Source organism: Oncorhynchus mykiss, chromosome 1, assembly GCF_057628025.1.
Source record: "Oncorhynchus mykiss isolate SJ-2025 chromosome 1, ASM5762802v1, whole genome shotgun sequence".
In the NCBI taxonomy this organism is placed as follows: domain Eukaryota; kingdom Metazoa; phylum Chordata; class Actinopteri; order Salmoniformes; family Salmonidae; genus Oncorhynchus; species Oncorhynchus mykiss.
Window position 1 is genome coordinate 90,491,819 of NC_143022.1, and position 27,001 is coordinate 90,518,819.

A 27,001-nucleotide genomic window follows, 5' to 3' on the forward strand; every position below is an offset into this window, starting at 1 on the left:
AGAGGCAGCCGTCAATCGTTGTCCCTGATTGAGAACCATATTTAGGGAGCCTGTTTTCTATTGTGTTTCGTGGGTGATTGTTTTCTGTTGTCTGTTGTGTGTCTGCACCAGCCAGAACGGTTTTCGAGCGGTTCTCTTTGTTATTTTGGTTATTTCTGTGTTCATTCAAATAAATATGGACACATACCACGCTGCACCTTGGTCCTCACCTTCTTCCACCAACAACGGCCGTTACAGTATACAATAGTCTGTCTGAAACTGTAGTCTGTCTGATATAGTAGTCTGTCTGCAACAGTAGTCTGTCTGCAACAGTAGTCTGTCTGATATAGTAGTCTGTCTGCAACAGTAGTCTGTCTGCAACAATAGTCTGTCTGATATAGTAGTCTGTCTGAAACTGTAGTCTGTCTGATATAGTAGTCTGTATGAAACTGTAGTCTGTCTGATGACAATGATGGAGATGAAACTATTTTTAAACCCTCTTTCAGAACATTTAATTATCAAATGATCAATATATAAAACACATTTATTTGGTGCTGCTGCTATATTGTTACCTAAATGTAGGAGCACACAGCAGAAAGGTTACACAACCAGTTGCAATTTTAGCATGTAAATCTTGTGCATTCCAGCAAAGCCACTATACAACACAACACTAAACAATACATTAATTGCAAGGTAACGGTTACAAACGGTGCCCATAAACTGTTAGGGCCCAACATCAGAGTCCCAACAGCAGAGTCCCAACAGCAGAGTCCCAACACCTTACCACTGCTACACCTGGCTATCAGCGGAGCCTTGTCTGGCAGCGAAACGATTCATTCAGCCTCATTTACTGATTTAAAAAAAACATATGATATATGACAAACACATGATATGGCTGACTTGTTTAAACAAATGTGGTTTCTACTGACAATTGAGATGTACAAACTATGACATCAGGGAACAATGAGTGGATATGAGGCAATCCGTAATTTCGATGAAGCCATAAATGAGCGAGCTAGGAAGGACGTTGTCAATATAACTATTTGTTCAGCACTTTTGAAATATACAAAAAAGGGAAAAGGGACCAAATGATTAGCGTGAGGCACATGGGCTACTAACAGCTTACTACACAACATACACTTAGTATTACTTTCTTAGCTACAGTATACATATCTCCCTGGCATATTACATCATTTATGCAGCAGCATACAAGACATTTTTGGACTCACCTTGTTGTGCTGTGAGCACTTCCTTCCAAACCACTTATTGTTGAATTTGCGATTTCTAACTTGTTGTGTAATGTTTATGTCCAATGGCCGATAAGCACTGATACGGTTTATCTATAATTTCACTTTATTATTTATCTTCATATGACAAGGATTAAAAAGGATTTGCCAGTAGATTGTCGACTTGATTCATGATATTGACTGCCAGCTAAGATTTTGAAAGAATGATGTTGACATGATCTGTCCAATCAAAGCTGCTGTACATGTAACATGATTTGACGTCATTTTATCAATGACCTTGAGCCTTCTTGGATGGGCACTTCTAATGTAACTCTATGGCAGCACCCAAAGGGCTAGAATTTTGGAAGTCTACCCATCGACTTCGAGGTGACGTAGTGTCCCCATGAGAGACAGAACACTGAGCCAATCACGGCACAACGCTCCGTATTTGTTGCTGGCTTGCCCCACCACCACAGAAAGCACTATACTTTTAGAAAACACAGAGAATAAAAATATATATATAACACACTCTCATGAAGACAGAACAGTCCAAGGGATTGGTGAAAGAAACGTCAAAGATTAGTCAAACATGAACAAGAAATCAGTGGTCTGGGATGGTCCAGTACCAGAATGGGTTCAGATCCAACCCATTGCTCTTTCAACATTCCTATCTTTACCTCTCTGTCTTATCCAATAAACAATCAACTGGCCCACTCTACAACAACAACAAAGATTGACAGGAAATCTATAACTAAGATCTCAGGTACATTAAGTCTCTCAATAGGAGTTACTGCTGTTTATACTGTATCTGCCTGTTTGATTTAAAACAGTCAGTCAGTGACATCTACAGGACAGATGACCAGTGAAATACTATCTGAACCACCAGGGTTGAAGAATGGATAGAGTTTCTCAGTGAAGGTACAGTCAGTGAAAGAGTAGATATGAGACCTGTCCTCCACATTGTAGAAGGAGACCTGACCCTTCTCATAATCCACAAACACCCCCACTTTCAGGGGCTTCTCTCTCGGGGTGAAGGTGACAGGGGAATCAGCATGAGCTGTGTACTCTCCATCCTTCAGCTCCACAGTCCAGTATCCATTATTAGGGATTGGTATAAAACTCTCATTCCTATTGATGGACTGTATGACCACCCCCAAAGTCCACTCAGTCTTCCCCTCCACCTTCACCTCATAGTAGAACTTCCCTGAGAAGCCCACATTTCCGAGGACACCGGACCAACTTTTATACCTCTTCCCGTTGTCAGAGAGAACCTGATCTAGTTCTCCATGTCTCACTTGTTTCCCGTCATCAGACAGGATGAGGTTACAATGTGCAGTATCAGGGTCTAGAGTCACATTCACTGTGGAGAGAAACATACACAATGACATCACCATCCGTGGTATAATACACTATGGTAAACACAATGACATCATGACATCAACATCAGTGGTATAATACACTATGGTAAACACAATGACATCATCATCAGTGGTATAATACACTATGGTAAACACAATGACATCATCATCAGTGGTATAATACACTATGGTAAACACAATGACATCATGACATCAACATCAGTGGTATAATGCACTATGGTAAACACAATGACAACATCACTGGTTATAAAACACTATGGTAAACACAATGACATCATGACATCAACATCAGTGGTGTAATACACTATGGTAAACACAATGACATCATGACATCAACATCAGTGGTATAATACACTATGGTAAACACAATGACATCAACATCAGTGGTATAATACACTATGGTAAACACAATGACATCATCATCAGTGGTATAATACACTATGGTAAACACAATGACATCATGACATCAGTGGTATAATACACTATGGTAAACACAATGACATCATGACATCATCATCAGTGGTATAATACACTATGGTAAACACAATGACATCATGACATCAACATCAGTGGTATAATACACTATGGTAAACACAATGACATCATGACATCAACATCAGTGGTATAATACACTATGGTAAACACAATGACATCAACATCAGTGGTATAATACACTATGGTAAACACAATGACATCATCATGAGTGGTATAATACACTATGGTAAACACAATGACATCATGACATCAACATCAGTGGTATAATACACTATGGTAAACACAATGACATCAACATCAGTGGTATAATACACTATGGTAAACACAATGACATCATGACATCAGTGGTATAATACACTATGGTAAACACAATGACATCAACATCAGTGGTATAATACACTATGGTAAACACAATGACATCATCATGAGTGGTATAATACACTATGGTAAACACAATGACATCATCATCAGTGGTATAATACACTATGGTAAACACAATGACATCATGACATCAACATCAGTGGTATAACACACTATGGTAAACACAATGACATCATGACATCATCATCAGTGGTATAATACACTATGGTAAACACAATGACATCATGACATCAACATCAGTGGTACAATACACTATGGTAAACACAATGACATCATCATCAGTGGTATAATACACTATGGTAAACACAATGACATCATGACATCAACATCAGTGGTATAATACACTATGGTAAACACAATGACATCATGACATCATCATCAGTGGTGTAATACACTATGGTAAACACAATGACATCATGACATCACCATCAGAGGTATAATACACTATGGTAAACACAATGACATCAACATCAGTGGTATAATACACTATGGTACACACAATGACATCAACATCAGAGGTATAATACACTATGGTAAACACAATGACATCAACATCAGTGGTATAATACACTATGGTAAACACAATGACATCAACATCAGAGGTATAATACACTATGGTAAACACAATGACATCATCATCAGTGGGTACAACATGTTACTGTATTGATCTCTGACACATGATGCTGTCTTCCACGATTAGTGGTCCAGTTTTAATTACGTCATGGGTAAGAACCTGGTTAACTAATGTTAATACATGATTTAGGGTTCGATTCAATCAGATCTGCTTCACACATAGAGGTTGTTTTGACAGTGTCGGAGGTGGAACTGCGTTAAGAGCTGTCAAATCCACCAAAGTGGTCGCAAGCATTTGCTATTATTCTGTAAGTAAATCCTAGACACTATATTTGGTATATTTGTTACGTTTCGTATGGTATGTATTAATTTGTGGATGTCACAGAGCATAAAACACACCTGCATGTCTTCTGATGGTTTCAAAATCTGAAATATAGAGTAAGAGACTGTTGGTTATGAAAATGAGCAACATACTGATGGATATCACAAACAACTGTAAGTGTTAACTTGTGTTGTTCAACCCAGACCTCAAACTATGAAGACCTATAATAACTTGAATCTTAGTGAACATATGGGGAGAAATATCTGACACCCCAGCAGTCCCAGGAAGGTGGGGAGACCAAGAGCCCATTTTTTATATACTTATATATAACAAATAATTTGGGCAGTAAGCCTCCATTAATTCATTCATAAACCTTTTTCTTTTCCATATCTACTAAGAAGCTAAATATTTGTTTCCTGGGTTTCAGGAATGTGACTGAAAAAGTAAAAAAAGAACAAAAAGAAACTGATTGATAGTATGAGGGGATAAATCATTGAACAGATGCTGTTGTCAAGGCTACGACAGCGCCAGTGTAATGAGTGGAGCTTTGTGAGGTGTTCAAAAACTCATATCAGACCGAGAGACTAATGCTTCTTAGATAGTTCTTTATGTGTTTTAGTTTAGAAAATGATCTCTCTGCAGAAGCAACAGTTACAGGGATGGTAAAAACAGCTTGAGTTGCCGTAGCAACATCAGGGAAACTGGGCAGAAGGGAGTTGTACTTCAAATACAGCAGTTCAGTAATATCTATAATTAATTAATCATGTATTTTATTTAACCTTTATTTAAACTATGCAATTCGGTTAAGAAACAAATTCTTACTTTACAATTTGTATTTATTTTTTATTTTACCTTTATTTTACTAGGCAAATTCTTATTTTACAATGAGGACCTACCCCCGGCCAAACCCTCCCCAAACCCGGACGACGCTGGGCCAATTGTGCGCCGCCCTATGGGACTCCCCATCACAGCCGGTTGTGATACAGCCCGGGATCAAACCAAGTAGTGACGCCTCTAGCACTGAGATGCCGTGCTTAGACCGCTACGCCACTCGGGGGCCCACAAGCTGACAGTCCCCGAAATCAGGCACTTGAATTACTTTAAAATATGTTTGTTTACATGACTTCTTTGTTTATGTTTACATGACTTCTTTGTTTATGTTTACATGACTTATTTGTTTGATTTCCCACCGTTTTATAAGTCAGAAGACCATCCAGACCTTACTAGGACCATGTCAATGTCCTCTGTCGAATTAATGTGTATTTTCCTCCCAATGGTGGTCGAAAGAATCACTACATTTATTTTCTTTTATTTATTTATTTATTTTACTTCACTGCAACGTTAAGTCAAAGGGGCAGTCCTTGGAAAAACATTTGTTTTATTTTACCTTTATTAAACTAGGTTTATTAAACTACCAATGAACATTTATCCATTAGCCAAAGCTAAGCCTTGGCACCACAGAAAGCCCATCGTCGATTGGATAGGCATGCAGCCGCATAGACATGTCGCGATTTCAGCACCATGGTCAGTGATCGGTAGTCTATACTTCAATTTTTATTTTAGGGGGGAGGGGGGGTGAACTCCGACCTTGCGGGGGTCCAGAGAAACTGTGTTATGCCAGTGGTGAGATTGATGGTAACTTCAGTCAAATGTTGTGCCAAACACACTGACACAATGTAATAAAACATTTCCTACATTAATTATCTATCATACTATAACTGCAAACAAGATTCCAAGAAAAAGTACATTCAAAATATTAGAAATCAGTTCTTCCTTTACCTGGACTCCAGTTTGTGTTCACAAAATCTGTGGAGACATTATATTTAACAATATTAATCATTGAGATATACAGGTTTTTCATCACTGTACACAAACGTTTAGACATTGTCAATGTATTATTGATGTACTGGAAGCCAGCATATACTGAAGCTATAGTTTAGAAGCCTGTAATAAGGACATCTTCCATAATGACTTCTAGAGCGATGCACCCAGAAGAGTGTACCGTCACTACATCCAGTCACTCACTAGTTCATACTTGTCCATACTTGTAAATGCTCATTCTTTAATGCTTTCTTTGTACCTATGTGTGTCCTGTGTAACTGTGTGCCTTTTTTGTTTGCTGAAATCTGTAGTTTTGGATAAAAACGGTTATAATCACAATGGAGTAAAAAATTACGACTTCAATCAGGCACGACAACTCAATGCTCTTATACATATCCATTATTTAACTGTATGTAGTACGTACTGTGTAGCTGTGCTTATCCTTGTCCTGATTGTTATAGAGTTGTCAGTTGGACTGGAAATCCATAGTTTTTCATTAAACATTTTATTCTAGGCGTCCCCTTCCAAAACCTTTTTTAAATCATCCATGCCTTCACCATAAAATCATCCGCTCCTTCACCATAAAATCATCTGCTCCTTCACCATTAACAAACAACGTCTCCTTTGGCAGAGGTCACATAAATTGCTACTTTAATGAAGTACAGATTTCAGCCAACAAAGAAAGTCTCACAATTACACAGGACAAACAGGTTCACGGTAAGAGTTTAAGAATTTACATTTTTACAAGTATCGACTGATAGTCGGAGGTACAGTCCACAGCCACTCATCACAACTCAACTCCATTGACTAAGCTAACATATACAGTATAAGCCATCATATACAGTAGGTAACAAAGCCTCAATACTTACCCAGCTGAGAAGTCAGGATTTCTACAGATAAACAGATACATATAGTCAATTAGACACATCAATGGTGTCCAAGGGGGAATCAACATGTGTTGGCTACCTCTCTAGTCTACACTCTAAAAATAATGTAAAACATATTGTTCCTGTATGATCTTTTCGGATAATATAAGGTTAAAAAAAATAAACTTAAGGTTAATTTAAGACCTATACTCTGCCATCAGGTCGTATTTTATTTTGTGTATTTTACCCCTTTTTCTCCCCAACAGTCCTGTCTCATCGCTGCAACTCCCGTACAGACTCGGGAGAGGCAAAGGTCGAGGTAGTTTCTTCCGTTTCTTCCGAACCACAACCCAACCAAGCCACACTGCTTCTTGACACAATGCCCACTTAACCCGGAAGCCAGCCGAACCAATGTGTCGGAGGAACCACCGTACAACGAGCGACGGTGTCAGCGTGCACTGCCCCCAGCTTGCCACAGGAGTCGCTGGTTCAAGGACATCCCTGCCGGCCAAAGCCTACACTAACCCGGACGATGCTGTGCGGTCTCCCGGTCGCATCACTCGGGAGGCCCATCAGTTCATTTTTTTTACCTTTGTAGACTTAAGGGGAGCTTTGAAGAACCTTTTCAAAAGAGGGGTTTCGTTTTGGAACCAGTAAGTGACTAAATTCCAACTCGTGTGTATAATTCAAATTGAGAACGTTGGCATTATGTGTCAGCTAGGACTCAGGTAATGTGTTACAATACAGTTTTTTAATCACTATTACATGAACTAAGAAACCTTCTACTATATACTCTTTTGTTTTCTAGACTATGAAATTATCTGTGTTATTATCTTTTGGAAACGTGGAGCCTTTGTCTGGCAAATACATGTCTGTTGTTATGCTATAGGAGTGTTGGATTCCCTGTTTTGTGGTTACTTTGGAATGGCGACATCACATGACTGGATTACGAATTGCCTTTAAATTTGACAAAAGACGTCGCTGAATGGAACGCTGACGAAAGGTTTATGAACGTGACCACTCATCAGACCGGAGGTAAAGAGGCGAACATTTCATCGGACCGGAGGTAAAACTAGTGGCGCTCCTCAACTGTAAATGGATGTTCCTAGTGACAGTGTTAGAAGTGACTGATGCTATTGGAAGCTCTGTGTCTGTTTGATTTAAGCTTTTCACTGTGAATAAAGGGGAGCGAATTGTGGTTGTTCTTCATTTTTGGCTCTGCTCTATGTGTTGAATGAATTTGTGGAACTTGTAAGCTTGGAATCGATCGCTCGTGTAGCTTGGAATCGTGTGTGTCTTTTGTTGTTGGATTTGCGCGCTGAGACAAGAACTCTTTGTGGAGCGGCTAAAAGAGGACGCTTTGCTGATTGACTGCTGTGTCTGAGTTGTGATGATGTAGTTTTTGGCTCATTCATTAACCTATGCAGTGCTAAAATGTGTTCACACATGCTGATGGTTGCAAATCAATGGAATTGAATGGGATTTGATGTTCAGTGCTCTTACCTGCCTTTACTACAATGGATCCAATTGAAACATTGCAAAAGTTCAAATGATCGAGAAGTGCTAAGTTGGGTGCACTTACTAAAAGAGAGTATCAGGTTGAATGGTATTGCCCAAACGCAGCAACACGGTATTGTTTTTTTTTTTGTCCAATATGGACACATGGATGGAAGAAGCACAGTAAAGCACAGCAGCAAAAAAAAAAACTGATGAGGATGACCAGACAAGGGACAGTATCTCCAATGTCTCATCAAAACTGATGAGGATGACCAGACAAGGGACAGTATCTCCAATGTCTCATCAACACTGAGGAAGAGGTCCAGCCAAGTATCTCCAATGTCTCATCAAAATATGTAAATAGATCACAACACAGCAGGCACTCAGGACAATCCACCACATCTTCTATCAGGCTCCTTTTGAAGGCTGAAAGGGAAGCTTTACTGGTTAAACCTGAAGCATTGAAAAGTAAACAAGCATTGGAGAAACAGGAGGCTCAACTCAAGGCACAAAATAAAGGTTTGGAGCTTGAAGCTGAAATATTGGCTAACAGTGCTAAGCCGCATGTATTCCATGAGTAGGAAGCCACTCAAGAAATGGGGAAACAAAGCAGATTATTTAATGAACGATACCTGAATGCAAAGGGAAGGCCTGAAGATACCATGGGGAAGGTTACTCAAAGCAAAATGGTGCCCACCACCACTCAGGTTGTCACAGGTATCCATACCACACAGTCACGCATCTTGGCTGACCTGGGATCCCCATTGTCCATCACATATTTTCATACTGCACAGGGCCATGGTCAAAGTAGTATGTTATAACTACCACCACATACAGCTTTGTTCACACTGCACAGGGCCATGGTCAAAGTAGTATGTTGTAACTACCACCACATACAGCTTTGTTCATACTGCACAGGGCCAGGGTCCAAGTACTATGTTGTAAATAAGTACTATCACCATATACAACTGTTCATCATAGGTCAACTAACACACAACTAACACACTGTTGTAAGACCAAAAGATAGGCAGCTGCAACTTCCAACTAGGGGAGGAAGGCCTTTCAACCCAGATCAGGGTGGAGCTGACAACACGGACAGTATTGTCAACATTCTGCTACACCAAAATGCTGGTAAGGCAGCAAAGGTTGTCTTCATTACCACCTCTTAGTGTACGACTGGGTGACCCACTACACTACAGGTTCTTTGTACCAGTGTTTAAGGGTGACCCACTAGACTACATATCTTTGTACCAGTGTTTAAGGGTGACCCACTAGACTACAGGTTCTTTGTACATGGCTTTGAACACGCTATCGAAGACCGGACCGAGAACAGCAAAGATAGGTTGTACCTTTTGGAGAAATTCACCATTGGGCAACTCAAATTTTAGCTCAACTCCTTTGTCTTACTGAAGTCGAGGTAGAGGTTGTTGTCCTGTCACCACACTGCCGGGTCTCTGACCTCCTCCTAAGGCTGTCTCATTGTCTTTGGTGATCAGGCCTACCACCGTGTTGGAGTTCTAAGTGTCCATGCAGTCACGAGTGAACAGGGAGTACCCGAGGGGACCAAGCACGCACCCCTGAGGGGCCCCTGTGTTGAGGGCCAGCATGGCGGATGTGTTATTGTCTACCCTAACCACCTGGGGGCGACCCGTCAGGAAGTCCAGGATCCAGTTGCAGAGGGAGATGTTCAGTCCCAGGGACCTTAGCTTAGTGATGAGCTTGGTGGTGTTGTAATCTGAGCTGTTGTCAATGAACAGAATTCTCATGTAGGTGTTCATTTTGTCCAGGTGGGAAAGGGCAGATTGTGGAGTGCAATAGAGATTGTGTCATCTGTGGTTCTGATGGGGTGGTATGCGAATTGGGGTGGGTCCAGGGTGTCTTGAATGATGGTGTTGACGTGAGCCATGATCAGCCTTTCAAAGCATTTCAAGGATATTGATATGAGTGCTAAGCGGTGATAGTCATTTAGACAGGTTACCTAGGTGTTGTTGGACACAGGGACTATGGTGGTCTGCATTTGATTTGATTTGAATAATAATAATAATTAAAAATAAAACACTATCAACAACCAGGAAGTCATGAGTACCTTTGTTGTCTCTGGCTTCGAGATAAGTAGCCTTGATGACAGCAGTTTTGTTGAAATCCTTGCAGTTTTCACACAGAAAGAAATCCCTGTAACTAAGGAGAACATTCCTACCAGCGGCGGCTGGTGGGAGGAGCTATAGGAGGATGGGCTCATTGTAATGGCTGGAGTGAAATCAATGGAATGGAGTCAAACATGAGGTTGTCCATGTGGTTTCCACAAGCAATAACATCTGCTAAATATGTGTATGGGACCAATCAAATTGGATTTAATAGGATTGATGTTTGATACCGTTCCATTTATTACATTCCAGGCATTACAATGAGCCCGTCCTCCTATAGCTCCTCCCACCAGCCTCCACCGATTCCTAACCAGACAGATGTGAACATATGGCCATATTTGGAAAAGGTGCATCTCAAGCAGATTGATTCTGAAGTTGTATTGTTGACAAACATACCTCAGGCCATTGAGCCATGGATGGTCATAAACAGCCAAGAAGATGAGGCCCATACGCTATGAAAACCACTCTGGTCTGGATTGTGAATGGGCTTCTAAAAAAGGGGAATGTCTCCACCTATGGTAGGTCTCACGTAATGTCACACAGAATCTATGTGGCAGAGCTGGAAGAGGTGCTGCAGCAACAGGTCAAGCATGATTTCCCAGAGCACCACCATGAGGAGCAGCTTGAAATATCAAGACAAGATCATCTCTTCATGGAGAGTGTATCTGTCAGCCAAGCTGGTGGTGGTCACTATATTATTTGCCTCCCACTGAGGAGTGAGGATGCTGAATTTCCCAACAACTGCTGTGTGGCAGTACAGCGTGCTCTCAACTTGAAATGGAAACTCAGTAAGAATCCCTGGTCCTGTAAGGACTATACCAACTTCATGGCAGACATCCTGGACAAAGGCTTTGCAGTGATCATGCCAATAGACTTACAGAATGACAGCAGCAAGATATTTTGGTATATTCCTCACCACAGAGTATGTCATCCCAAGAAGCACAATCTGAGGGTGGTATTAGACTGTGGAGCCACCTAACAAGAGACATCACTGAATGCTGAGCTTCTACAGGGTCCAGACATGACAAACCATATCATTGGTGTTTTGTCCAGATTCCACCAAGAGCCTGTTGCCTTCATGACAGATGTTGAAGTCATGTTCCACCAGGTGAGAGTTCCAGAGCAGGACACAGACCTGAGATTTCTCTGGATCTGGAAAAGGAGATGAAGGATTGGTGGTTCACTTCTATATAGATGAATGTCTAAAGTCAGCAGCAAGTGAGGAAGAAGCCTTGACACATACTCAGGACCGCACATCACTGTGTTCTAAAGGAGGCTTTAGACTGAACAAATGGATCAGCAACAGTCAAGTTGTTATCTCTTTTCCTGAAGAGGAGAAAGCAAAGGAGATAACGGATCTGGACTGGGATCAGAACATGCTACCAGTAGAAAGTACAATGGTGCATTGAATCGGACTCAATAAATGTACAAATATCCATTCAGGACAGACCACTGACCAGAAGAGGTGTTATATCAACGGTGGGCTCTGTTTACGACCCGTACAGTTAACTAGGCTAATAACTTACTAACTAGCAAAGAATATATGCACACACTCTGATTTGCACTGATCTGAAAAGAGCATTCACTGGTGGGTGATTGAAAGGTTTTCAGGTACTTTCGGAAGATGGGCAGGGACTCGGCTGTCCTAGCTTCAGGGGGAAAATGGTTCCACCATTGGGGTGCCAGGACAGAGAAGAGCTTGGACTGGGCTGAGCGGGAGCTGCCCTCCCGGAGGGGTGGGATGGCAAAGAGACCAGAGGTGGCAGAACGGAGTGCTCGGGTTGGGGTGTAGGGTTTGAGCATAGCCTGAAGGTAGGAAGTGGCAGTTCCTCTTGCTGCAACGTAGGCAAGCACCATGATCTTGTAGTGGACAAATAATTTTGGTTGACATGGGAGAACTTGGGAAGGTTGAAAACCAGGCAGGCTGTAGCATTCTGTATCAATTGCAGGGGTTTCATGGCACAAGCAAAGAGACCAGCCAACAGAGATTTCTATTAGTCAAGACGGGAGATGACAAGTGCCTGGATTAGGACCTGTGCCACTTCCTGTTTAAAGTATGGTCATATGGATGTAAACCATGAATATGCAGTAGCGAGACACTGCTTTGATGTTTTCAGAGAACGACAGGGTGTTGTCCAGGTTCACGCCAAGGTTCTTTGCACTCTGGGAGGACGACACTGTGGAGTTGTACATTTTGATGGAGAGGTGTGAGGATATGATGGAGCCAAGTGACTTGGTGTATAGAGAGAAGAGGAGAGGAACTAGAACAGAGCCATGGGGGACACCAGTGGTGAGAAAACGTGGTGCAGACCCAGATCCTCTCTACTGATGGTTTCCAGTGTCAAAGGTAGTGGATAGATCTAGGAGGATGAGAACACATGAGAGAGAGTCTGCTTTGGCAGTACGGAGAGCCTCCGTGACACAAAGAGCAGTCTAGGTTGAGTGACCCGTCTTGAAGCCTGACAGGTTAGGGTCAAGAAGATTGTTCTGAGAGCGATAACTGCTCTGTTCTAGTTGATCAGAGATAGCACGCTCAATTGTTTGGAAAGAAAAGAAAGGGGTACAGGTCTATAGATTGATGTCAGATGAGTCAAGTGTTGGTCTCTCAACATTTTCCCGTGTGTATCAAGAATGGTCCACCACCAAAGGATATCCAGCCAACTTGACACATATGTGGGAAGCATTGGACCAGCATCCCTTGGGAAAGCTTTTGACACCTTGTAGAGTCCATGCCCTAACAAATTGAGACAAAATGGGGTGCAACTCAATATTAGGAAAGTGTTCCTAATGGTTTGTATTCTCAGCGTATGTCAGACTTGTTCTGGAAGAGGTGGACCAAAGAGTATCTTCCTGAGTTGCAGGAGCAGCAAAAATTAACATGAGAAGAAACTTCGTCCCTGGAGATATGGTTCTCATCGGAATGACTCTTGTCTCTGTACAAAGTGTTGATGGGTTAAAGGTTCCAAACTCTCTGTTCAAGCAGTTGACACACAGTTAGGACACCCATCGGTACCACTCAAGACATGTTGCAGAGGTCTCTTCACAGTCCCCAGGGCCAGAACAGAGGCTGGGAAATACAGAGTATTAAATAAAGCCATGACTACATCACAGGAAGTTTGTGGCACCTTATTTGGGGAGAACAGGCTCGTGGTAAAAGCTGGAGCAGAATAAGTGAAATGGTATCAAATACATCCAACACATGGTTTCCAGTTGTTTGTTGACATTCCATTTGCTCCGTTCCAGTCATTATTATGGTATTATTCAGGTATGGAGTTACCATGCATTATGGGTCAGCTAGGACTCAGGTATGGAGTTACCATACATTATGGGTCAGCTAGGACTCAGGTATGGAGTTACCATACATTATGGGTCAGCTAGGACTCAGGTATGGAGTTACCATACATTATGGGTCAGCTAGGACTCAGGTATGGAGTTACCATACATTATGGGTCAGCAAGGACTCAGGTATGGAGTTACCATACATTATGGGTCAGCTAGGACTCAGGTATGGAGTTACCATACATTATGGGTCAGCTAGGACTCAGGTATGGAGGTAACATACATTATGGGTCAGCTAGGACTCAGGTATGGAGGTAACATACATTATGGGTCAGCTAGGACTTTTTTTATCGCTTTTACACAAACAAGAAAAAAATACTACTATATATCATTTTCAATTTCTTTAAAGTTTAAATAATTATTTTGCTTTGATCATGGAAAGACTCTGTAGCCTGTGAAATGACCTGTGTTTTGGAAACGTGGAGCCATTGTCTGGCAAATACATTTCTGTTTGTTTTTACACTATTCGAGATTTGTATTCCCTGTTACTTTGAAAGAGCCTCTGACGGCAACATCACATACCTGGGGCCTCAACGTAAGTTTTGAAATGGATTACGAATAACCTTTATAAAATGGTTCACATAATTCTTTCAAAGTGATGATCTGGGACTCCTTGTCTCATATCACTTCTCTAATGTCACAAATCCTAAATGAGTTCCACCACCTAAATTAGTCCAGCGTACCTCTGTGAGACAACTTCTCCAATAAAGATATTCTATCCACCACTTCTTAATTTCATTCATTAAATGTGACTGGTACATCAGTGATTCTGGTCCATCAGAAACTACCCCCTGGGCAAGCTCTGTAATCTCAACGTGGATATTTGGGTAATATTTGGTTGAGATGTTGATCAATGAGATTACAACCTACAGTATATGCAAAGACTTCCAAAAGTTAGTTGAATTTCCAATGTGTTATCACTATGTTATCAACCATCCAAAAGCACAACCAAATGACAGTGGAAAAACAATGTTTTATTTTTTTGTTTGGTTGTCACCCAAATGTCTGTCACTGCTCTTTCAACCAAAAAATACTTTAAATGCTTCAAATTATTTTAGCAAAGTGATGATCTGAAGAGACTACTTACCGAGCTCCACAGTGAGGTCATCTGTAAACATGTAGAGTATCAGCTCAATGACCTCAAAATAACCTTCTTAAAATGTTTTTGTACTTGAAGTCGGTAAATTAAAGAAAATTTTACTTTTGTGGTTCTAATAATGTTATCAAAGTGATGATCTGAAGACACTACTTACAGAACCTCTCCTTGTTATTGTCTGTAAACATGTAGAGTAGATGGAAGACAGTGAGAACATCATTAACATGAAGACTAGAAGATGTAGTCTCTCTCTGGGACTCCTTGTCTCATATCAATGTTCCAACATCAGATAAAAGTCAGGGAACATTAATATGCACAACATGAAGTGTTTTCTACTTCACTAAAAGTTACATCTATAGAAGAGACATTGGATTATATAATGTTATCAATGTGATGATCTGATGACAGTACTTACGATTCTGCTCCCAGAGGTTATCTGTAAACATGTAGAGTAGATGGGAGACAGTGAGAACATCATTAACATGAACACTAGAAGATGTAGTCTCTCTCTGGGGCTCCTTGGTCAGGATTCAATCCAATGTGCGCTATACTGCAGGGTACTTCACAGCTAACAATGCACTTTTTTAAAGACATTTTCCACCAGCAATCATGGAGATTGTATTCATGGTAAACACTGCACATGTCGACTCAAGTGTAAAATACCTCTAAAAGTCTGTTATAGTGTGCTGTGTTATAATGCGCCTTGAATTGAATCCCGGCCCTTGTCTCATACCACTGTTCCAAGATCAGATGGAACATCTTAAAATGTGCTCAGCAACCAAAAAATACTTTAAATGCTTCAAGTAATTATTGAAAAGTGATGATCTGAAGACACTACTTACCACTTTCCTTCTTGAGGTGAACTGTAAACATGTAGAGTAGAAGGAAGACAGTGAGAACCTCATTAACATGAACACTAGAAGATGTAGTCTCTCTCTGGGACTCCTTGTCTCATATTACTTCTCTAATGTCATAAATCCTAATTGAGTTCCACCACCTAAATGAGTCCAGCGTACCTCTGTGAGACAACTTCCCCAATGAAGATATTCTACCCACTACCACTTCTTAATTTCATTAAATAAATGTGACTGGTCCATCAGTGATCCAGGTGTATCAGAGTTCATTTGACCTTTATTTAACTAGGCAAGTCAGTTAAGAACAAATTCTTATTTTCAATGACCGCCTAGGAACAGTGGGTTAACTGCCTTGCTCAGGGGCAGAAAAACATATTTTTGCCTTGTCAGCTTGGGGATTTGATCTTGCAACCTGTCAGTTCCAAATCCAACGCTCTAACCACTAGGCTACCTGCCGCCCCTGCCTCTCCCAGGTAAGGATAATACTTTCCCCACTGCAGATTGAGTTGATCTATTATCACACCTGATTAGCATGTTAATCACCTGCAGGTTAAAATCAGTCATCAGTGTTAACATGTTAATCACCTGCAGGTTAAAATCAGTCATCAGTGTAACATGTTAATCACCTGGAGATTAAAATCAGTCATCTGTGTCAACATGTTAATCACCTGCAGGTTAAAATCAGTCATCAGTGTTAACATGTGAATCACCTGCAGGTTAAAATCAGTCATCAGTGATAACATATTAATCACCTGTAGGTGTAGTATATTATCATGTATCCATAGAATACAACCACTGTGAATGTGTTGAGGTTGAAAAAATACATTGCAGACATTTCATTCCAACAATTCAACGTTCATATAATCTCTCCATTACCATTCTTATTGCATATGCAGTAGATAGCCAGAGATAACCCAATCACAGTGACGGCTCCCAGACAGCATAACACAATGAAGGTCATTCTCCATGGGGTTGGATCAAATAACTGACCTAAAACACAAATATCATTACACATCAACAACAGTGTTTGGTACTAATACTACCACACATCAACAACAGGGTTTGGTACTAATACTACCACACACATTACACATCAACAACAAGGTTTGGTACTAATACTACCACACATCAACAACAGGGTTTGGTACTAATACTACCACACATCAACAACAGGGTTTGGTACTAATACTACCACACATCAACAACAGGGTTTGGTACTAATACTACCACACATCATTACACATCAACAACAGGGTTTGGTACTACTACTACCACACATCAACAACAAGGTTTGGTACTAATACTACCACACATCATTACACATCAACAACAGGGTTTGGTACTAATACTACCACACATCAACAACAAGGTTTGGTACTAATACTACCACACATCAACAACAGGGTTTGGTACTAATACTACCACACATCAACAACAGGGTTTGGTACTAATACTACCACACATCAACAACAGGGTTTGGTACTAATACTACCACACATCAACAACAGGGTTTGGTACTAATACTACCACACATCAACAACAAGGTTTGGTACTAATACTACCACACATCAACAACAGGGTTTGGTACTAATACTACCACACATCAACAACAGGGTTTGGTACTAATACTACCACACATCAACAACAAGGTTTGGTACTAATACTACCACACATCAACAACAGGGTTTGGTACTAATACTACCACACATCAACAACAGGGTTTGGTACTAATACTACCACACATCATTACACATCAACAACAGGGTTTGGTACTACTACTACCACACATCAACAACAGGGTTTGGTACTAATACTACCACACATCATTACACATCAACAACAGGGTTTGGTACTAATACTACCACACATCAACAACAGGGTTTGGTACTAATACTACCACACATCATTACACATCAACAACAGGGTTTGGTACTAATACTACCACACATCAACAACGGGGTTTGGTACTAATACTACCACACATCAACAACAAGGTTTGGTACTAATACTACCACACATCAACAACAGGGTTTGGTACTAATACTACCACACATCAACAACAGGGTTTGGTACTAATACTACCACACATCAACAACAGGGTTTGGTACTAATACTACCACACATCAACAACAAGGTTTGGTACTAATACTACCACACATCAACAACAGGGTTTGGTACTAATACTACCACACATCAACAACAGGGTTTGGTACTAATACTACCACACATCAACAACAGGGTTTGGTACTAATACTACCACACATCAACAACAGGGTTTGGTACTAATACTACCACACATCAACAACAAGGTTTGGTATTAATACTACCACACACATCAACAACAGGGTTTGGTACTAATACTACCACACATCATTACACATCAACAACAGGGTTTGGTACTAATACTACCACACATCATTACACATCAACAACAGGGTTTGGTACTAATACTACCACACATCAACAACAAGGTTTGGTACTAATACTACCACACATCAACAACAGGGTTTGGTACTAATACTACCACACATCAACAACAGGGTTTGGTACTAATACTACCACACATCAACAACAGGGTTTGGTACTAATACTACCACACATCAACAACAAGGTTTGGTACTAATACTACCACACATCAACAACAGGGTTTGGTACTAATACTACCACACATCAACAACAGGGTTTGGTACTAATACTACCACACATCAACAACAGGGTTTGGTACTAATACTACCACACATCAACAACAGGGTTTGGTACTAATACTACCACACATCAACAACAGGGTTTGGTACTAATACTACCACACATCAACAACAGGGTTTGGTACTAATACTACCACACATCAACAACAGGGTTTGGTACTAATACTACCACACATCAACAACAGGGTTGGGTACTAATACTACCACACATCATTACACATCAACAACAGGGTTTGGTACTACTACTACCACACATCAACAACAGGGTTTGGTACTAATACTACCACACATCAACAACAGGGTTTGGTACTAATACTACCACACATCATTACACATCAACAACAGGGTTTGGTACTAATACTACCACACATCAACAACAGGGTTTGGTACTAATACTACCACACATCATTACACATCAACAACAGGGTTTGGTACTAATACTACCACACATCAACAACAGGGTTGGGTACTAATACTACCACACATCATTACACATCAACAACAGGGTTTGGTACTACTACTACCACACATCAACAACAGGGTTTGGTACTAATACTACCACACATCAACTACAGGGTTTGGTACTAATACTACCACACATCATTACACATCAACAACAGGGTTTGGTACTAATACTACCACACATCATTACACATCAACAACAGGGTATGGTACTAATACTGCCACACATCAACAACAGGGTATGGTACTAATACTACCACACATCAACAACAGGGTTTGGTACTAATACTACCACACATCATTACACATCAACAACAGGGTTTGGTACTAATACTACCACACATCATTACACATCAACAACAGGGTTTGGTACTAATACTACCACACATCAACAACAGGGTTGGGTACTAATACTACCACACATCATTGCACATCAACAACAGGGTTTGGTACTAATACTACCACACATCAACAACAGGGTTTGGTACTAATACTACCACACATCAACAACAGGGTTTGGTACTAATACTACCACACAGCAGTGGATTGTGTCATAATAAACACTAATCTTTTGTATTGTCGTCTCAAAGCCTTTGGTTAAAACATATACTTTACAATAACACATTGTTAAGGGAATTTTTATCAATGATGACTAATTATGTATACATTTCAATCAGGACTGACTAATCAGAATACTATTATGTTACTGTATATGTACTAATCAGAATACTAAATGTTACTGTATATGTATGAGTTTTCTTTCTTGATCCCAGTACTGAAAATAATGTGTGTGTGAATGTGGTCAAGAGTTTAGAACAATGGTGGTCTGTTCCTTGGTACAAATGAATCAGACTGGCTAGAGTGCTTATCTACACAAGAAAACCTTGACTCGTAAATTATATTAAATTGGTAGGGAGACGGATGTGGGAAGGCTTGATACACAGCCTTGGTACTGGAACAGAGATGGCACGGGGTAGTGTTAGAACTAATGGCGTCATTTTCAGTTTATAACATGTGTGTGGTAACCTGTATTGTCGCAGTACTCTCTTGAATAAATGCTGTTACTTGACTTTTAAGACCGGGCTCTGTCCATTCCTATAAAATAAGGGTCTTACAAATTCTTATGAATTGACAGAGTGGTTTAATTTTAATTGGGAATTAAAACAGAGGAATTAAATTCCTTCAACACACATCAATATCTCCAATGTTTCATGTCTAAATAATATTATGTTGTTACTCACTAGGGAGGTGAATCTCTGTCTCCATCTTCTCATTGATCTGGCTCTGTTGGACTCTGCAGGTAAAGCGGTTGGTGTCAGTCTCCTGGACAATGACATGTCGTTTGACTCTGTAGAATCCCTTGAAACTTCTATGTATCTCAGGAGGACCAGCAGAGAGATGGACTCCTTTACTGTTCAGCCACACCAGCTCAGGCTCAGGGTGCCAGCCTTCTGATTCACACAGCAAACCCATCCCTCCCTCTCTGTGTCCCACAATTGACACCACTGGCTTGGATCCTACAGCTACAGACACACAGACAGACTGATGTTAACTGGTGACAGGCTGTGAACAAATAGACACATACTGTATCCAGTAATATGAAGGAAAGAGGTGATGTCATTGTACTGTAGTTACATTATTACATTAACATGAAAATAAACCTCACCTTTAACGAGGACTTGAACAGTGAAATCATCATACCAGCTCTTTGCCTTAATAAAGCATTTGTAATGTCCCTCATCAGTGACTTGTACCCTGGTCAGTTTCAAAGAGGTGTTTCCCCTCCACAGTTCCTCTTCATACAGTGAAGTTCTTCCTCTATAGTAGGGAATCTGATCATCTCGTATGATTTCGCTGTTTTGGTAACGAAAGACACGACCGTCTAAGAAGTCCAGGTTAAGCCAGTCCACTGTCATGTCCTCAGCGCTGATGTTGGGTTTGAGGTAACAGGGCAGAATGATGTCATCACCAGCTACAGCAACAATGGAATCAGATGGACCAAGAACCTCAAACTTCTCTGAAGAGAACAGACATATTAACAGTTTCAATAGTTTACAGTGGTTTCCTCTCTCATCTGCACTGATCTGAAATACACTGTAGTATATATCGTAGTACTATACACTGTAGTGTATATAGTAGTACTATACACTGTAGTGTATATAGTGGTACTAGACACTGTAGTATATATAGTAGTACTAGACACTGTAGGATATATAGTAGTACTAGACACTGTAGTATATATAGTAGTACTAGACACTGTAGGATATATAGTAGTACTAGACACTGTAGGATATATAGTAGTACTATACACTGTAGGATATATAGTAGTACTATAGGGTGGAGGCCTACAGAAGAGTTGGATTCACCATTAGTTTAGTTTTTACATCAGTGCAGAGGGAGGAAAGGAGACTAGGAGTGGAATCCACCTTAGGTTATGCACCTTAACACTATACAAACAACTAAAGACACAATGAGATAATATTAATCACACACACACCAGAAAGATGAAGGAAAGGAGACTAGGAGAGGAAATCACGTTAGGCCAGGCACCCTAAACGGATCTCCACAGTTTACACAATGGAGCCGACAGACAAAAGTAGTAGAACTATGTAGACAGAGGAGCAAAAGGACCTCCGTTGGCTCTGTTTGATTAGACTGTGATTAGACTGTGTAGAACCCTTAAGACCACAATAGTGACTAGACACTGTAGTATATAAGACACAATGAGATCATATTAATCACACACACAGAGGTATTGAAGGCAGTGAGATATTAAATATGTATTCTACTGTACCAGAGCCTGCTGTGTGTAGGAGATGTAGAAGAATCAGACACAGACAGTCTAGTTGAGTCACCTTCATCCCTGAAGAAGACAATTCCATTCATCATAAAGAGAAAGACTAACACAACTTGAAACCAGGAAAGCAATACTGTAGCATTAATTATACAATAACAATGGATAATATAGTATAACACATTTCAATAGCAAACTAGCTGATCCATTTACCTGGTTGAATCGGTCCTATTGAGGCACTGCAGTCTGATAAATGTACTAGTGTTCTGTGATCAAACTATTGTGATGTGATCAAACTACCTCCTTATTCTTTCTATTCCTTGGAACAAGAACCTGTTCAACTGCATCGCTGCACACAACTGTTGCATAGTGAGCTCAGAATCTGATAACATGGGTGTGAACTGTGGTGGTAAGTTTTGGTTGTGGATTCCAAGCCTGGCTGATGTGTAGACCATGTGACACAGAGAGGTCTATAACCCAAGCAAAACATGATAGTTTACTTAAATCTGTGCCACTCCATTTACATAGTATGATATGTTTATGTTAGGTTACATTACTAGACTAGATGTAACTTAGTAAACATAAATCCAGAACACTTAAATTAGTATAAGTCATGTTTGATATGGTCACATAAGACAGATGGTTATTTAAGGCAAAACTGAAAGGAGGGTGGTTGGTCGAGATGGAAGTATAACATAAACATCTAGTGTAATAATCTAGTGTTAACGTGTTTGAATCTCACCACGGACAAACACACGTTCACACTCATGTACCTCTTCTAAATCATTTCCATTTGAGTGTACATTAAAAGGAACAGCCAAGGAGAGCAAGGCTTTCAAACCTTTCTAGAGGCTCTTTAATGTCTTGTGTTTTTCCACAGGAAGTCCCTTACATTTTACAGTCCATAGTTTTCCTCCACAGATCTTATTATTCAGCACCAGTGAACTACAGGTCACATTCATTTCATATATTTAGAATGTGATCTTATTATTCAGCACCAGTTAACTACAGGTTACATTCATTTAATATCTTTAGAATGTGATCTTATTATTCAGCACCAGTGAACTACAGGTTACTGTAACGGTTCTCCTCTTGTGAATTAAAGGCGGACCAAAGCGCAGCGTGGTGGTTGTTCATTGTATTTATTAAATCACTACACATGAACAAACTAACGAAAACAAAACAAGAAACGTGAGAACTCAAAACAGCCCTGTCTGGTGCAAAACACAAAGACAGGAACAATCACCCACAAACACACAGTGAAACCCAGGCTACCTAAATATGGTTCCCAATCAGAGACAATGACGAACACCTGCCTCTGATTGAGAACCATATCAGGCCGAACATAGAACTAGACCAAAACATAGAAAAACAAACATAGACTGCCCACCCAACTCACGCCCTGACCATACTAAATAAATACAAAAACAAAGGAAATAGAGGTCAGAACGTGACAGTTACGTTCATTTAATATCTTTAGAATGTGATCTTATTATTCAGCACCAGTTAACTACAGGTCACATTCATTTAATATCTTTAGAATGTGATCTTATTATTCAGCACCAGTGAACTACAGGTCACATTCATTTCATATCTTTATAATGTGCAAAGACATCCTTGAACATGTAGACAGGCAGCGGGAACAAGTGTGAGAAAAAACTGTCACAAACCCAAATATCAAACACACAAAACGAAAATAAGGAATCAAATAAAATATATTTCCGCAAACACTGATCCCTCTTTACCTGTGAGCATCACTATCCCATTATCCTTAAAGGGGCAATCTGGGATTCAAATAACTAAACGGCCTCCCACCACTTTCTTTGGTAAACAGCTGAGGGATGTAACCATTGAAATTCATAAAGCGAGCTATAGATGCAAGGACTGGCCATCCATGAAATTAGAGTTTTAACCATGTTTTGAAGCTATACAGAGTTTGTTTACAAATACATTGTTTACAAACAACGGAGTAAAACAAGCTTGTATTTTGGGTTCTAATGGGGTTCTAATGGGGTCCGTTGAACTAAGCTCCTGAGGCAAGTTATATTCTTCAGGAATCATTGGTTATATAACATTAATTTAGAAGTCCAAAAATGTTTGCACCAAATGCAGATTGTCCCTTTAAGATATTTTCCTACTTGTGATTCTAATAATATTAGCAAATTGATGAACTGAATAAAATAAAACAAAGCTTTATTTATACTGAACATCTCAGACATGGATGCTACGCAATGTGCTTTACAGGAACAAATAAATAAAAAACTATGAAAATAAAAGCTGAAATATCTACTAGAAAATAAACATCAGATAAAAAACAGAATACACAGAGTGAAAAACTAAAAAGCAGACTAAAATGTGTTTTAAACATTGTCCACAGTTTGGGCTCCCCTCAGGTTCTCTGGCAAGCTATTCCAGAGGCTGGGGGCATAATAACTAAAGGCTGCCTCTCCATGTTGGCTTTGGGATAGTTAAAGGACAGTGCCAGAGGACCTAAGGGACCTACTGGGTACATAACTTATAAGCATGTCTGACATGTATTAGGGTGCAGTGGATTGATTTAAAAACAGGTGGTAAAAAGCTATATTTTGGTCACATTCCTGGTGTGTGATTCAACATTTATTTCAGAATCAAAAATAACACCTAGGATTTTTACCTGGTGTTTTATCTTTATTGCCTGTGAATTAAAATGTTGCGACTATATTCTCTCTCTGTGCCTTGACACCAACAATAAGTACCTCTGTCTAGTCTGGATTTAGCTGGAGAAAGTCCAAGTATTTAAATCACTAATATAGTCTACTCATTTATCCTTGGAGCTAAAATACTCTGTTGACACAGAAATGTACAGTTGTGTATCGTCTGCGTAGCATTGAAAATCAATCCTGTGCTTTCTGATAACGCTGCCAAGGGGTAGCATATATAAACTGAACAGGACCGGACCCAAAATCTAACCTTGTGGAACGCCACGTGATATGTATTTTCTCTGAGTTATGTTCACCAAGGGTGGCAAAAAACTCTTCACCGGTTAAATAGGTCTGGACTGGAGAGGCCAACCCACCTCTACAGTCTGTCCAGTAGGACATCATGGTCGACTGGTTAAATAGGTCTGGACTGGAGAGGCCAACCCACCTCTACAGTCTGTCCAGTAGGACATCATGGTCGACTGGTTAAATAGGTCTGGACTGGAGAGGCCAACCCACCTCTCCTGTAACGGTTGTCATTGGTGGAAGAAGGTGAGGACCAAGGTGCAGCGTCGTAAGTGTTCATGATGTTTAATAAAAATAAACAGAACACTAAATGACCAATTGGGAATCATGATTGGGAATCATACCAGGCCAAACACATTGAAATGGAAAACATAGAACACAAAACACCCCCAATCACGCCCTGACCAACCTAAAACAGAGACATAAAAAAGGAACTAAGGTCAGGACGTGACATCTCCAGTCTGTCCAGTAGGACATCATGGTCAACAGTGTCAAATGCAGCACTTAAATCTAAGAGTACAAGGACAGAGAGCTGTTTGGCATCTGTGTTGGCTCTAAGATAATTTACCTAGTTAACTAAGGCTGTCTCTGTGCTGTGGTGGGCATGAAAACCAGATTGGAGCACGTCGCTATCCACATTGATGGGACCGCAGTTGAGCAGGTTGAGAGCTTCAAGTTCCTTGGTGTCCAAATCACTATAGACTTAAAATGGTCCAAACACACATATACAGTCATGAAGAAGGCGTGACAGTGCCTCTTCCCCCTCGGGGGGTTGAAAAAATTTGGTATGGGCCCTTAAATCCTCAAAAAGTTATACAGCTGTACCATTGAGAGCATTTTGACTGGCTGGTTGGACCCTGTATATAGTATGGTATTGAACTGACCCTGTATATAGTATGGTATTAAGCTGACCCTGTATATAGTATGTTATTGAACTGACCCTGTATATAGTATGGTATTGAACTGACCCTGTATATAGTATGGTCGTGAACTGACCCTGTATATAGTATGGTATTGAACTGACCCTGTATATAGTATTGTATTGAACTGACCCTGTATATAGAATGGTATTGAACTGACCCTGTATATAGTATGGTATTGAACTGACCCTGTATATAGTATGGTATTGAGCTGACCCTGTATATAGTATGGTATTGTAACTGACCCTGTATATAGTATGGTATTGAACTGACCCTGGATATAGTATGGTATTGAACTGACCCTGGATATAGCATGGTATTGAACTGACCCTGTATATAGTATGGTATTGAACTGACCCTGTATATAGTATGGTATTGTAACTGACCCTGTATATAGTATGGTATTGAACTGACCCTGTATATAGTATGGTATTGAACTGACCGTGTATATAGTATGTTATTGAACTGACCCTGTTTATGGCAGGATTTCAAACAAGCAGTTAATTCCTCAAAACCCACATTTGTCACGAGTTTAACCAGTTCTGCATGCAAGAGTGGGCCATAATTCCTGCACAGCGATGTGAAAGACTGATCAACAACTACAGGAAGCATTTGGCTGCAGTCAACGCAGCTAAAGGTGGCATAACCAGTTATTGAGTTGGGTGTTGCATAACGATTAAATAAATAAAATAAGTAGACGATACTTTTTAAGCTATACATTCGTTTAGCTCTATATTTGTTTAGCTATACATTTGTTTAACAATACGTGTGTTTAGCTATACATTTGTTTAACAATACATTTGTTTAGGTTCCATTTATATAATATTAGGTTTTGTTGAAGATCTGATTACATTCAGTATTAAAAATATGCAAAAATAGAGAAAATCAGAAAGTGGAAAAATACTTTTTCACAGACTGTAGGTACATTACCCACCACTAAAGACACAGACTGTAGGTACATTACCCACCACTAAAGACACAGACTGTAGGTACATTACCCACCACTAAAGACATACAGACTGTTGGTACATTACCCACCACTAAAGACACAGACTGTAGGTACATTACCCACCACTAAAGACATACAGACTGTAGGTACATTACTCACCACTAAAGACATACAGACTGTAGGTACATTACCCACCACTAAAGACACACAGACTG

At 40.1% G+C, this 27,001-nt stretch overlaps 1 protein-coding gene across 1 annotated transcript; it reads right to left on the reverse strand.

The window, feature by feature from the left end:
• Window positions 1–466: 466 nt before the first annotated feature.
• LOC118943933 (butyrophilin subfamily 1 member A1-like) lies at window positions 467–22,301 on the reverse strand. The gene is made up of 13 exons (XM_090181764.1): window positions 22,147–22,301; window positions 21,934–22,002; window positions 20,806–21,156; window positions 20,381–20,662; window positions 16,849–16,962; window positions 15,961–15,981; window positions 15,534–15,554; window positions 15,276–15,296; window positions 15,110–15,130; window positions 7,046–7,066; window positions 6,135–6,161; window positions 4,433–4,459; window positions 467–2,565 (listed from the first exon to the last, which is right to left on the reverse strand). Exons 2-13 carry the CDS (start codon window positions 21,998–22,000, stop codon window positions 2,036–2,038), a joined length of 1,503 nt encoding a protein of 500 aa, XP_090037890.1. The 5' UTR covers window positions 22,001–22,002; window positions 22,147–22,301; the 3' UTR covers window positions 467–2,035.
• Window positions 22,302–27,001: the final 4,700 nt, after the last annotated feature.